Genomic DNA, 15915 nt, shown 5'->3' with positions numbered 1-15915 from the left:
TGAGGAGAAGCTCAGCATCACCTCAAGGAGGGCTTGGAGTCCAAGCCTCTGGTCACCCCACTTCAGGGAGAACCCTTGCCACCACCACCCTATAAGTATACTTTCCCAGCCCAAGGACATAGCCCTCCCCTCAATGGAGGGCACCCCCAAAGCTGCTTCTGTCTCTCAGCCACTACAGAAATAACCATGGAACTGCATCCAGCAGTGGAGGAGCCTCTGACAGTCCTGGCCCTGCCAGCTTTCTTAAGTCCTCGGCTGCAGTCCTCTGGGACAACAGCTGTCTGGTTATGAAGAAATACTTCAGCCAGTGTCACCTGCAGTATGTCCAAGGTCCTGATAGTCCGCAATTTTGTGACCCTCTCTCCCTGTTGTGATACAGAACCATCTGTGAGTGCTTGTGCAGTAGGCCACTTCCTCTGGGCCTCCATCCTAGCCAATCTCAATCCAAACATGGGACCAGGATACTTGAGAACACACCTTCTCCCTTATCATTCTACTTGACTGCCAAGGTCTTCTGCAGAGGCACTCCTGGTGGTCTGCTTGGGCCAGGGATCTGCTTGGAAACCACCAGGAGTAGGGACTTTAGTGTGTTGGCTCCCAACCTATGGAATGCCCTTAGAGATCAGTCATTACTTTGTTTTTGGTGTTGACTGAAGACTTTTCTTTTCAGGCAAGCATTTCCTGACTATTGACTAAATTCCAGCCATTGTTTTTATTAATGCTACTGCTTTTATTATACTTTTTTCATATTTTGTATTTTAATTTGTTGTACACTGCTCCGATATCTCTTGATGTGGTGCAGTTTATCAATTTATAATTAAAAAAATAAACAAACGACCGTTCCCATCACTGCAGTGGAAATGTGGGACAGGGATCATTCCCATAGCTCAGCCCTCCTGCTGCATAGTCTTGCCTTCTCTCTTAGTGTGTTAAATTAAAACCAACACACAGCATACACACATACGTGCCCCCCCACACCAAAATTTACATCAGTCTAAAACACTCAGTTTGGACTCTTCCATTTCATTTTCACTGGTAGTATCGTGACTTCCACTTTACATCTTTTAAAGAGCTGAAAACATTTAAGAGTTTTCAAGGAACAGCCATTAAACCTAGTTAAGAAAGCTATTGCACTGTTGCGGTATTATTAAACATACATCATCACTCCCCATGGCCCCTCAGGGTGAGACCTCTGCGCAGTTCCTCCCATCTAGACATTCACTAAATCAGTCATGGTAAAAAGTCAGCTTCTGATCTCAATACTACTCAAGCTGATCTGCTTCTTCCAGGTGTCCCTAAATGGTTAACATCTGCGGTTTCAGAGTGAAAAACATGATGAACACAGCAAGAGGGTAAGAGATGATTAAAATTCATCCTACTATATCATCCATAAATAAGAAATAAAGATGAGAAGGAAGAAAGGAAGAAGACATGTCTGTGATTAATCGGTCTTAAAATGGTCACTGCCACTTTTCTGTGTCTCATACAAATGCAGCCTACATACAGATTCTATGTACCCAAAAACGTGGCAAGTATATTGCTTTTATCAATCAGAAATAATATGAAATTCAACAAATATTAAGCATTTAATTTTGATGCACACATGAACAACATTATAAATCACAATGCCGTTATGCTATACAAAGCTCAAGTATTAATGATCCAGGTCTCTGTTCTACTGCTTATAGTATTGACATGTTAGGTAAGGCTGAAAGTCTTAATTGATTAGCCAGTGTGATTAACCAGTTGATTAATCACAGATTCAAAGTGTGTTTTAATGCGAGCCATCCCCGGGGGTTTCAGTGCTGATGGCATCATTGTGATGGATCTATGATCTCTTGAACCAGGCCATGTGTTTAGATGATGTTCTAAACAATGAGCTGCCAGTGTTATTTAAGTACAGGGAAACTAATCTACACTAAGCAGGCCCCATTCTGCTGTCATAGACATATTCATATGTTAGAGTGGTGAGCAGGATTGTCACTAAATGTCTGCAAGGGATCACCCACTTTGGATAATTTATGCAGCCAATTTACCTGATCAATAGGATAAAATCAAGATAGTTAATTGATTAAGGGCGCAATCCTATGGGGATAGGCAACTGCCTATCCTATGCAGGGAAGGAGAAGCATGGAGGGGATCATCCCCTCCATGCTTCAGCCGCCCTGCATTTGCGGTTAGACAGCCGATTTCGGCTGTCTAGCTGCGGGAAGCTGGAGCAGGGGAAGCGGCTGCCAGAATGACACATAGGATGTGTCGTACTGGCATTTCCGCTTTCCCCACCCCAGAACGCCCTGTTTTCGCTGCTCTGTGCTCCTCTTCCAAGCACAGAGCGTGGGGCCGTTCTGCATTGCCTCCGAGGCAGCGCGGGAAGGGGGGAAGGTCTGTTCTCCGGGAACTGACCTCAGAGGATGGGCTCCAAGGTCAGTTCCCAGAAACCGACAGATCCTATGGCAGTCTAGCCGCTGACTAGCGGCCATAGGATTGCTCCCTCCAAGACCATTAGTTTATTGCAGAATATTGTAATATTCAACCCAGTGAAACAGAATGAACAAATCCTACAAATGCTCCATCTCTCCTGTCCCCCACACTTCCACTACAGTTAGCCAATAAAAAGAATTAATCACCTAGGTACCTCTTGAATCTCACCCAATCACCATTGTATCCCTGGCTAATATTCTGTTTCTGGTTTTTCAGTGTCATCAAGACATCCCTCCAGCCTGGTTTGGTTAGTCGGGGCTGGCAACAGGCAAAAGAGAATTAAAAGTGGTTTGGGAGAAGCTTAACTTCCCATGGCTTAAACACACTCATACTTATTTTGTCCCACCTCTGCCTCTGATTAAACTAGTATGTTAAGTTTGTGAAATGATACCAAAATCTGCAACACCTGTTTACAAGAAGCAAAATGGGAGCAAGGGATGAATGTATACAACATAAATGGCCTTCAGCTCTCTGAAAAAATGATATCCATCTTCATCCATGGAACACTTTCATTACTTGTCTCCAGCAACTGTTGTTTTAATTGTGGCAAATAAACTTGTGTGAGCTTCCCACACCACCCCCAGACTCTCGCTCCCCCCCACACACCACCCTTCTGTTCCAGTTGCAACATTCTAAGGATGCTTTTCATAAAACGTAAAAATAAAAAGAGAGGGAAACGAGACATAGAACTCTGAATGACATCCATTTTGGCCTTAAATTATTCACAATTTAATAATAAAACTATCCGTCATAGGCGGAATGGGTACGTTTAATATTTTCAATTATCCACAGTTCCTCGTGAAATGTGAACACAGGAAATTGTTTTGTTTGAACTATAGCTTGAGAACAAGCCAGGATCTGAGACCATGGTTTGTTCTTGACCTTTTCTCACTAATGAGCTGCAGCCTCATGCAGCCTATTTCCCATTACTTCTGAACTCCCCCCGCAAAAATGGTGTGTGTGTGGGGGGAGGGAAAACTGTCTTCTGAACAATACCAGCAACAGCTGTTTTTGTGCTATCTCTAGGTAAGGGAGGCATGTTTTTGCCTCTGAACTTGCAGCTGCGCATATATATATATATATTCTTTTCAGGTTATAGCAGTTCACAGTGGTTTCTAGCAGATGAACTATTCAATTACTTCAGGCTTTTCCATTTGTAATAGTATGGGGCAGTGATAGCTAGAGGACTTCACCTGTCTTTTAGAGATAGCCAGACTGGCAATTTTAGACTCTGTTCATTTTATCCACACCAGTAAATTTCATAAAATGATTATAGAAAGATTCCTTTTCCCTGTGTAGAACTTTCTCCCAGGAATTCCATATACAATATTGGAAGAAATGGACACAACCTGAGATTGCATTAATATTCCCCTAGTGAAGAAGTCAACCCATTTTGTATTTCTATAATAGATTTGCAGCTTGCCAGTAAGGGTGTTTGGCAGTGCGACAGACAAAATAATAATAATTGCAAATATAGCCCCCAACACACACAGAACCTAATCCCCCTGACAGGAAGAGTCCAATTCAACTTAGACTACCTGTTACAGTTTTGTAGTAGGATTTTCTTGTCAGGTGAGCAGAATGCACAGAAAATAAGTTAGGCTGCAATCCTATGCATGTTTAGACAGAAAAACATCCTACAACTCCAAGCATGAGAAGTGGAAGTAAAACACAATTGCCTTTGGAAACTAAGTGAACCCACCAATGAAGAAATATGGACACTAACCAAAATGAAGAAGTAAATACAAACAACAATGGCATTGCATTATTTATTCAATGCTCCAAGAGCAAACTACCAGGTTTTACCTGGTCTCATGTATAACATAACAGGAATCCATTCAGAAAGCAACAACAACAAACTTACCGAATGCTTTGTTTCAGTCAAAATATTGAATTGACATCCCACCCCCCACAAACCTGTTCCATAAACTAACTTTGAAAATCTTCATTTGAAACCTTACAAAACTCAACACTAGTCATAAACTAACCTTTTTTTCTTTTTATTTTAATTCACAGGACATCTTGTTCCCCCTCTGCCTGCCTTTTAATCCATACTGCCAAGAGGTCATTTTAATTATCAAGCTGTCTGTGCTAGTCATTACTCTGCTTATAGACACAAGGAGTCAGAAATATGATGCTTAGTGTATGTATTATAGGACTTTCCCACTGTTAAACACACACAATTTAACCCTCAAGCTTGAAATTTTAATACTATGGAAGTGATTGTATCAATTTGCTGTTCCATGGGGTCATATCATATTTCTTGCTTCCTGTTCTTCCATCTCTTCTTTCCTTACACAAATGCTCCAATCCACTTAGAACATGGAAATTGGCTTCTGTGCACCCATATTCATATAGTCATAGCTAGATGCACAACCTAATGCTGCACACGTAGTTCCTGCTACTTTTGTTACGAGATCTGTGTGTGCATAGCGAGAGTCAGAAAACTGGCCATCATGCCAATAGCTGTTCTGGTGAGGGAGCAGTAAGGGGGCTGAATTTTAGCCTCTTGGCCCCTTCTCCCCAACAAGCAGCTAATTGGTGTGATTGCTGACTTTCTGAGAGGGCTACAGTTGGACTGGGGCCAAAGATTCTACTTAGTAAACTAAACACAAAAGGCAAAACACTGTGACTGGACCATATTTTCCCTTCATTTTAGATTAGCTTTCCGAACCTGGTCCCCCCATATGTGTTGGACTACAAGTCCCATAATTCCTAGCCAGCATGGCCAAGCTGGCTGGGAATTATTGGAGTTGTAGTCCAACACATCTGGAGGGCACCAGGTGGGGAAGGCTGCTTTAAGATGGTTCTGATGTTACTTTTTTCTGACGGTCACATATTTAAGATTTATTTAGGGAAGAAAAGAGAACATGATACAAACACATGTGTCTTCATGATGCTGGACATGTCTAACTGGTCCTGCTTTAGTCCACAAGTCCAGTTCCCTTTAGAATGTCCCAGTGTCATCATGGAGTATGAATACAAACATCCATATGCATGCTTGAATGCTTCAGTTTAACAAAAGAACCAATGGAAGAAAATAAGCAAACAGGTAATGGCACATCACAGTGTCACAGGGAGCACCATGACCTGCATCCATGTAAATCAATCAATCTTACATAAATCACTTGCAAATGTGAGGATTTGGGACCAATAAATGCAGCATCATGAAAAGCTTCCCCTTTTTTGCTGAGTGCTTCAAAATGTTTAAGGGAAACGACTGACTTTTGCTTGCTTTATGTACTATAACCTTTTAATGTGGCAGAAATGAATGAATTTTCTAGATCTACTGGTTGACCTGTGATTAATAACAAAATCAACAGTAACATTGTAAATAAGAGTTTCTCTTCCTTCTCATAAAAACAATTGGCTGGAAGGAAGGAGGAACACAATCCATTTTAAACCCTGAAAGTATGATCCAGCTTGGTTGTCCCAGCTTCTCTGAAGGGTGTCTCTCTTCAGCCCTTTACGATGACTGACTGTGTTCCTTAAGAGTCATCTGGGTTCTTTTCTCTGGCTTGCTGGCAGCTTGGTTATTCCCTTGGCTTCGATGGTAGGCACATCTATAGGTGGAAGCTTTTTCCTTCCTGCCAACCAGTGAAGAAGACAAGATAGATTGGTAAAATACCTTTCAGTGATGACAGAGCTGCATAGGGTAGATAATCCTATGGAAATCCCTCGACAGAATCTCAGAGCCAAATTGTTTTCCAGGAAAATCCCAAATCAAGATGTGATTTGTTACAAGAACTCAAAACTTGCTATCTTCAAGAATCAGATTGCATGTTTAGGGAACACATATAGAACATCTGACCCTTGCATGTTGTGCAGTAGGTCTATCCAATCAGGAATCTGCCACTGCGTGGGTTTCTGATTGCGTGGACACAACTCTATGTGTGCATAGCTATATGCGGGCCTCTGATCAGGCATTCAATGAATATGCATATGGGGAGGAGCTTACCACCCTCTTCCTACGTACATTCACTAAACACTTGATTTGAACACCTGAACGGGTTAAAGAAGCTCTCCTCTGTTATTATTCTGTCATTAGGTCAGTATAAGATAGTTTCCCCACAGTCCTCCAGCAAGCTATAGAAGGTGTTATTTAGCAATGCATGAGCATCCCATTGCTCATCCCCAAACTGGCTCAGCCTCTGTGAGCATTCAAACTGAATGCTTGCAACAACAAAAATTTGGAGGGTGCTCATAAATTGCCCTCGATTGCCATCTCCCCCTTCCCATGCCCTGAGAGCCCAGTAATGTACTTTGGGGCAGGGCAAACTCTCCAGACCGTGGCAGAACATTTTGTCCCACCTGGGATGGGTCTGGAACTACCATGCACATCTATTTTCTGCCAGGGATTCTGGGACTGGGGAGTTCCCATTGCCACCTGCCTCCTTCCTGTGCCCAAAGGTAAATTCTTGGTAGAGATGTGCACAGATCCCCCAACCCACTTGGGAGGCTGATTTGGAGCTTCAGATTTGGCCCTGATCCAGTTCGGACTGATATGGACCCAATCAGGCCTGCTTCGGACTCCGGATCCGAAGCAAGATTCAGAAATCTGAATTATTTGGGTTTTACATTTTCCCACTGACTTGCATTGGAAAACAGAAATGGCTATAACCTTTTTAGTTTTTAGGATAAATACATGAAATTTGGAGACCTGCCCCTGTTGAACTTGCCAAATTTCAGACAGATCTGGTGGCTTTTGTGCTAGCCACAGGTAAAATTTGCTTTTGTCAAGAAAATCTGTCAAAGCAAAGAGCTATAATTTTTTTGTGTTTCCACATAAGTCCATGGAATTTGCGCATGTGGAAGCCTCTGTGGAGCTGACTGAACCTGCCAAATTTCAGACAGTTAAGTCCAGTGGCTTTTGTGCTAGCCATGTGTAAAGTTTCCTTTTCTCAAAAAACGGAAACAAAAGGTAAAAAAAAAACACCCTGTCAAGCCACCCTGGGGATTAGAGATCCTAATCAGAAGGTGTTTAAGATGGCACCTAGGAGGTCAGTATTCCTAATCTCTGGTGCTGGGTTTTTTTGATGGGCACAATAACCCCTCTCTCCTAGTATTTTCCTTTTGTCTGTCCTGTATCTGCCACTATTCAGCTTCACTGGATGACCTGAGGCTCTCCTCAGTAAGGGAAGAAAAAAAGTTAAACCTCTCTTTGGCTGCAGTACACATTACCTGGGAGTAAGTCACACTGAACTCAGTGGAGCTTATTCACTGCACTGCTCCACTTTCTCTACTCCAATAATAAAGAACTCTCCTTCTACCAACTCTCTCTCACACTGGAAAACGAAAGCAGAACTCCTGTTATATATAACCCCGCCTTCACCACTGTGATTGGAGGCTGCTGGGTTAAAAGTTCGGCCCTATGGGCACCTAGAGATGTCACTTGCCAAGGCTCAGTTCTTCCCTCCCAACCCCTCCTCTCCCTCTCCCTAATTTTAAGCAAATTGTTACATTTCCTAGACAGGCTGTCTGGCCTTCAGAATCGTCTGGATTGGTCCAAAGCAATTTGGATCGATCCGACCTGCTTTGGACTGATCTGGATCTGATTTGGAAGGCCAGACAGCATGTCTGGGAAATGTAACAATTCACTCCATTTTGGTTCGGAATTTGGATCCGGAACCAAAGCAGTGCACAGCCCTAGTTCCTGGGCCCATGGGACTGCGGAAACAATGGTGACAGCAGGACTGAAGAAAGCATAGGTTAAACAACCCAGAGTTAATGCAACAACAAATCATAGGCAAATGTTCCTGGATTGTTAACTGAAAGTGAAAATGACGAGGGCACAGGAGGCAGTGCACTTGTCACTTCACTCGCCCCTGGCAATTGCCGCCATGGTGTGCAAACCACGTCTGTGAGTGTCTCTGGGCATATACAATATCAGAAGAGCCCCTTGACAGGGCGTACCTGCAGGATGGGGTGGTGGTGGCAGAGGGAGAAAAGGTGCTGGCTTTGCAGACAGCAGACCACAGCAGATCACAAGGCTCCCAGGGCCAGGGCTGGCCTGGTCAGGAATCCCACCCATTGTGAGATTTGAAAGCCAAAGCCTTGTGGGACAAAGAATTTGTATGCCGTGAGACTAGGAAAGAGAGATTTGAGGGACTCTTATATAAGCCACTGTCCTGCATGGCCTGGTCTGATTCTGGCTGGGTAGGCAGTGTAATCCACTCTCGTCCCTCAGACTTCAGGGTTATACCAGGCATGCTGTGGTCATCCTACCAGGAGCCAGGAAATAATTTTTCATGGCATCCACACTGGCCGGGAATCAACATGTTTTTTGCCTTCCCTGGGGTATCACCTTAAAGATGTATATGTGATACTTACACTGTACATAGCATATAACCTTCACAACACTGATGGACAAAGAACAAAATGGAAGGGATTAAGGGCCATAGCTAATGAAGTCAATATGCTGATAATTAGAAGCATCGGGGTTGCCTGGGGACCATCCAGCAGATTTGGGGCAATTCCTGGAAAGGGGAACCACACTGAACATGACTGAGACCTCATAGGGCTACACCAGAACAGGAGGTCCAAGGCTTGAACCGACCATCCGAGGGCCCCAGATGCTACCTGGATAGCCTCAAATGAACTGGGATAATCGGTTTAGTGCCCTTCAGTCCCCATCCCACAATCTTTTATTATGTCTGTAATTAAATTAAAGTTGTGGCCAAGTTATAACCCTGGATTGGTGTCCCCTTTTTTCTTCTTGATTGCACCTGAGCTCACAGTGCTCTTAGACAAAAACCAACTCCTGATTTCCTCCAAGCATTCTTAATTTAGAGCAGCCTAATTTAGAAGGTGGTGGGAGGCAGGGGAGCCTTTTTGCCGTTGCAGTGGTGTTAAACAATTGGGAGCTAGAAACCCTTGCAGAGCTACTATAAATAGGGTGGCCACTTAAGAATCGCCCCCCTCCAAAAGAAAATACATCACCAAAAAAAGAGAACACTGATCTGCATATGGTACTTGATATATAAATGCAAATTTAGAAATAATTATTATAATTTAAATAGAAATACAGTACAGCGCATTATACAGTGACTAACTTTAATCCCATTCATTTATGTTGGTTTAAGTGGGACTAGCACTGGATACAACCCATAGAGCCAGTTTGCACAGAACTAACTGTCAGGGACAAGTGGGACAAAGCAGGTGCACTTGCCTGCAGCATGCCAGCCACTTCCATTTTTAATCAACAACCTACGATTGGCCCATACATAGGTTGTTGAGTGTGATCTGTGAACGCAGAGTGCTGGGTTGTTTAGGGGCAACAAACCATGGGTTAACCACTCTGTTGTTTAACTCCTAAACAACCCCGTGCTCCGGGTTCACACATCACGCTCAACAACCTACGAGCAAGTCGATCATAGGTTGTTGGTTAAAAGCAGAAATGGTGGGCTCGCAGGAGGCAGCAGCCCTGCTCTCTCCCACTTGTGCATGACAGCCCAAAGCTTGTTTAAACCATGGGCTGTCATTACGTGCAAACTAGGTCATTGTGTGGAAGACTGTGATCTGCATGCCTTGCTCAGTTTGCTCTCCAGGTACTGTTGATGGGCAACTTCAAGGTCTAGGTCTTCCTTTTGGTGGTTCCTTTTTTTAAACTGGACTTAGATAGGGCAACCCTTCAAATAGAGGATGCCTTCAAAATAGAGGGCAGTCCTCTGACAGCCCTTCAAATATAGAACTGTCATCTATTAAAGAGGACACATAGCCACCCAAATTGTCTGCAAATCACCCAGAGACTTACCAGTGGATCCCAATCTATCTTCTGCCCATCCCTGCTGTAGGGTGCGGAGCAGTAATTCAGTTGCCTGCCAGCCCAAGGTATTTGCCTCATGTGAATTAAGGGAAAGCAGGATAGGAATGGTTGTGACACAGAGGCCTATGCATCAGCCAGAACAGCTCCTGGTGGTTCTCCTAAGATGAAGCAGTTCACCCTCCAACATTTCTTTCTCTCCTTGCTCTGCCAACAGGCAAAGTCTAGCTTTGAGTGTTTGCATCCATGCAGCCTGCACTCAAAATATGGGGCTGCATTGTTTCAGCCAGCATTTTGATTTCTAAGTCTTTGACAGGGTAATTGTTGTAATAGGGTATTTGGTGAGCCTCTGCTGGAGGCTGTCCAAGCAATGCAAATCTCTCTGAATTCTGTAAATGGATCCTTTTCACTGAGCCCACGCAAATGTGTCACAGTTTAAAACTGAAAGGTTTTTTCGCCCCTATGCCTCTAGCAGCACTGAGATCTGCATTTAAAATGTGCAGACGCACGTAGGAGTAAAACTGACAGATTATAATTATCAATAGACAAGGGGGAAAACAAAAATTAATTTCTAAGGCAAAACATATAATTTGCCTTTAAACTGTAATAGCTATTCCATTCCTCATGCAATTTACTGCTCTACAGAATCCAACTTAAGTTGTCTGGGATCCCAGCATCTCTCCCCTCCCCAAATTACACTGACCTATTGAAGCGGAATGCAGGCTTTCACATGAACATCAATCCACAGTATAGGAAAATGCAAAGATGGTAGACAGCAGAGACCATAAGCCAACAGCGCAATCTTATACATGTCTGCTCAGAAGTAAGTGTCATTTATTTCAATGAGTCTTACCTCCAGGTAAATGATTTCAATGACACTTGCTCCCAGGTTAGGATTTCAGGTTGTGTCCTATGTTAATGTACAATAATGCACAGCTACTTTTGAGAGAGAAGCCTACAAAGCTAGGAGATAGCATATATTATATTGCCACCTCTTTTTATTTAGATCCTAGCCTTCCACATGCTCTAGTTCAGCCCTCCCCAACCTGGTGCCCTCCAGATGTGTTGAACTACAACTCCCAGTATCCCTGAGTTGTAGTCCAGGACATCTCGAGGGCACCAGGTTGGGGAAGTGGATAAGAATAGAATTAAAAATATACAATATCCAGCTGCAATCACAAGAAAGCAACAGTTAAAACACAACATATGCTAAAACCTCACTTCTGGCTTACTCCCAGCATACAAAAAGCAGTTTATTTTTTAAAACACACACACACACACACACACACACACACACACCATGATGATTAAGATCCTAACCTGTGGAGTAAATCTACTGAAATCACTGGAACTTACTTCGGAAGAAAGAGGGGCAGGGTAAGCATCAGGGCTGGTGTCCAGCTTGGATAGGACCTCAGTACAGTACTGCTGATGGCCCTGTATCTGTGAGGCAGCTGCCCGGTAATTCTCTGTGGGCTTGTAGAGATGAGATCTGATTGTTTGTTTTTCCAGGCCAATGGGAGCTGCTTTTCTTGCAGTGCTATGGTGGCATGGCATTGGCCCCACTCCTGCCAGAGGAGTGTTACTGCTGTACAAATGTAATGGAGGTGGCAGGAGAAGTGTCACTGCAGTAGGGATAGCCTTTCAGCAGGGGAAGTGCTTATGAACCTCTTTAAAATGTTAAGCAAAGTTTAAACCATTTAAGAGGTTAAAGAATGGAGATGTGAGGTCTAGACGTATAGTGCTGTTGCAGAATTTGGGCTCAGCCAGAGAACAGACACCAACTTTTGTTTGAGCGGATGTTTATTACCAGAACACCAAGGTGTGGTGCAGTCAAGAGTTGCCAGCGTGGCCCCTCGGGACTGGACCCAGACCAATAGGCAACTTTGGTATTTATGCAAACAAGTAAACACGGCACATGACGTGGGCTTTGGTCAGTATTTGGTGCAGTGCTGAATCAAGGGGCTACAACCTTCCTTCAAAGGAAGTTTTCCGGTTTCCAGAGACAAGGGCCCTACTAGGCATTGTGACTCATGCGCAGTATGTTAATCAGCCACTGTCCTCCAGCACTAATTCAATCACTACGTCCTTTTGCCTACGTGATTCTTGGCACCTCAGCAACACACTCCCATGCTAACGATGCAAGTGGTACTTTTCCACTTCAGTGCATATCTTTCAAATAACATTTTTTGAAAAAAAAATTTCTTGCAATGGCACAGCATTGCTCTGAATGAGAAGACCTTATTCTTTTTTGTTTTCGAAAGCCCACCTGGTAAAGCAAGGAAGCACTCACTTTTTACCACATTATATATTGAAAAGTTATCAACCAGAGGGCTCAAACCCCAGGTTTGCAGGCCCACCTGGAATTTGGCCCACTAGGAATTCCAATCCAGCCCTCTGGGGGCTACCCAAATGGCCAGGCCCCTTCTGCTGGCCCCACCCTTTTTCCCCGACTGCCAGTTGTTTGGTGGTTTCTTGGCTTTAGCACAGTTTTTCCCCATTCTAAAAGGTAGAAATGCCTTTCCAAAGTCTTAGTTACTGGGAGTGAGAGCTGTAAGCTAAAAGATGCGGGAATTTGGGGTATTTGGATCCTGCCCCTTTTGCCTTTGGCCCCGCCCACCACTGGGATATGAGCCCGGGGAATTTTGGCCCTGGGCTGAAAGGGGTTCAACACCCTTGTTATAAAGAATTCCTGAACTATAGAGGTGGAACTGCGGATTGTGTCTCATCATCAGTGACATCACGGGTAGCTGTGTGACAGTAGAACAGACTTCCTGACAAAGTGGTGGACTCTCCTGCGGTAGAGGTTTTAGGCAGATTGGTGCCTATAAGGGATGCTGTAGCCAGCGGAGGCTGGTGGCTCCAGTGTCACTGGGCTGGTGGATCTGCTCTGGGTTTCAGTCAGAACCAATCAGAACTTCAAAGGAGCTATCCAAGGTGTTGAGCACCTTGGATATTTCTTCAGAGTTCTGGCTGGTTCTGACTGAAACCCGAAGTGGATTCACCGCCCAACTGTCATTGCAGCCACCAGCCTCCCCTGGCTGTAGCAGCAGATGTTCTGTATTGGCAGCGGGTGGACTAGATGACATTTGAGGTCACTTCCAGCTCTATGTTCGATACTATATATAGGTACCTATGACAATTCCACAATAATGTACACATTTCATTCACAGGAGCGCTTATTGTGATTCTGGGGATGGATTTCAGATTTTAGCAGATTATAGAAACAGGAGAAAAGCCTTCCCCTGATCTCTGGTGTCAGTATCATTTAATACTGACTAGAAACAAAAGGATAAAATTATGACACTGAAGTAACACACTTCTCCCTCTCCCTCTCTCACAGAGTCCTTAAAATATCTGTGGCATATCCGTGAAATTTACATCCTGAACCTGAGTCAACTTCCTCAGCATCTGAAATGGAAGATCGGCTATTTTATGAAAATACTCTCCATCTGATATGACATTTAATTAAATTGGATTTACTAAATGGTTTAGAAAGCCTGTTTTCCAATTAACTGGAGCATTTCACAGGTAGGTTATATTTCTGTGACTGCCATGGTATCCTCACAGCACAGACTTTGTGCTGTGGCTAAAAGATTTGCCAAGACCAGACCTGCCCAGAAGCCATGTCCCAGAAGCTAAAATAGAAAGGGGGGACATATACTGGAATCAGTGAGATCAGTGTATAAAATAAAGCTGGTATAATCACTGAATAATTTGAGAGTTATATATCATGACTTAAGTTCCGCTGATTAAGTGCAACTAATTTAGGCTCGATCCAACCCAGGGTCTTTTCAATCAAGGTACCCAGATTGTGGAACAAGTCCCCCAAAAGAGGTATGCCTGACTCCATCACTGCCCTCTTTTAGGCTGGCAGGCAAGACTACGTTGCTCCAGTAAACATTTACGTAATTGTGGGCATATCTCACTGTTTTTAACTGTTATTTTCTTCTTCTTCTATGATCTATTTTTGGTACATTTTTAATCATTTTATAGTTTTATGGCAAGCTGCCTTGAGTATAAGTCTTACAGAAAGGCTTGGTATAAATTGTAGTAATGAATAAGCCATGCATTGCCTATATTCACTCATTCTTATTTTTCCATATGACTGGCAGAGACCAGCATCGATGATGCAGTCCACAAAGTTGCCTTCTTCACTGAAAACAGGAATTTCAGGAGGAAATTCAGATTTTCAGCAGGGAACTCACCATACGTTTAGTGCATGTACTGGCCAGGAATGTTCCTGCTAACATTGCTCTTAGATCAATGTCATTAGTTCAGGGTTAATTCTATAAATGGGGGGGGGTCCTTCTGTGCCCAGCTGAAAGTAGCTTGAAGAGAGAAATGCCTTGAGATCTCTGTTGCTTAATTAGACATTCATAAAACTCATCCATTCTTACTCCACAATATATCTAGCACTTCCTAGTAATGCTTTACATTCATTAGTACATACATGATATCATAACCTTTATTCTCAACTATATCATTTAAATATACACACTTAACTTGGAAAGCTTAAGAAAACTAATTATTCATTAAGGAGGCAGGGGGCTGGGCAAATGGGAGATTTTTAGGAGCTCTTCCTGAAGTTGCCCAGGAAGGTAAAAAGAGTTTTGATAATACTAGCAACATTTCCCAAGCAGATTCTGAACATCCCTAAAATTTAACAAACTGAGAAAAGCTTCGCTCTCTAAATAAGCTCCTAACCCACTTCTTGACAGCTTGGATTTTCCAAAATTCATCTGAAAACCAAAAGGCAAGCTCACGCATGTTGGTTCTCCCCACTCCTCACAAGGGATCACTTCAAGACCATGGGAACCATCTGGATACAGGACTACCATGTCATGACCAGGTTCTGGAGAATTCCATGCTAAAGCAGGATTGCGGAGCTTATGGACACAACTGTAACTTTGTAACCAAGGTTAATAATATTTTTTAAAAAACACAGTAAAGGAAATGTAAAAGCAGACAGATGGCTTAAAAAAACTTACCATGTACTTGAGATCGGTGCCAAAGGTCTCTCTGTAATGGTATTTAGTCTGTAGTAATCCAAAAACGTCCTGGCTACATTCCTTCCTAGTTTCATATCTGTGAGTGTTTAATTAAGGAGAATTGTTTAAAATGATTTTTTTTAAAGCCAAACCAGCTGAAAGGTAAATTACTGTGATGTGATGCAAAGCACATTTTAGATTAATAGAAGCTGAAATCTTCAGGGATGACTTTAATGGTTATCAGCAGCTACACAAGTGTCATATGGTGTCATTTTTATTCACACAAATGGAATACACAGAAAATGTCATTTATTTTCCTGCTGCCTACTATTTGCTACACCCATGCAAACTACTGCAGTTATCAGGGATTTTGTGTACATTTCCATTTTGTGTATAGAGACATTTTATTAACTTTTTGTCAATTCTGATAATCTATTTGCATCTTGTACAAAAGTTGATATCAATAATTACCTGATTTAATTTCCACTAGTGGGAATTTCCAGATGTACAATATTTCAGGTTTTCCAGGGATATAAAGATTGATATAAAGATGTCAACTTCTAAATGAAGCTTTCATTATTATCTGCCTACTCGCATTAGGGATATCAAAACAAATGAATTTAAGATGCAAGGTTTCACACTCCATGGGAAAATCACTGCTCATTATTAGTATTTTTTTCA

General features: G+C 42.9%; 1 protein-coding gene across 1 annotated transcript in view; it reads right to left on the bottom strand.

Moving 5' to 3' along the window:
* Window positions 1-4237: 4237 nt before the first annotated feature.
* The window catches only part of BEND5 (BEN domain containing 5), a 1382785-nt gene continuing 1371107 nt past the window's right edge, over window positions 4238-15915 (bottom strand). Inside the window, exons 12-13 of the mRNA XM_084852552.1 lie at window positions 15235-15331; window positions 4238-6068 (exon numbers count right to left, since the gene is read on the bottom strand). Coding sequence (XP_084708678.1) covers window positions 5948-6068; window positions 15235-15331 — 218 coding nt within the window. The 3' untranslated portion in view covers window positions 4238-5947. The remainder of the gene's footprint in view (window positions 6069-15234; window positions 15332-15915) is intronic.

The sequence above is a fragment of the Heloderma suspectum genome, chromosome 4, assembly GCF_057233095.1.
Source record: "Heloderma suspectum isolate Gila_16-S chromosome 4, 16-S_ref, whole genome shotgun sequence".
NCBI classification, from domain to species: Eukaryota; Metazoa; Chordata; class Lepidosauria; order Squamata; family Helodermatidae; genus Heloderma; species Heloderma suspectum.
This window is presented reverse-complemented; position numbering and strand designations above follow the sequence as displayed.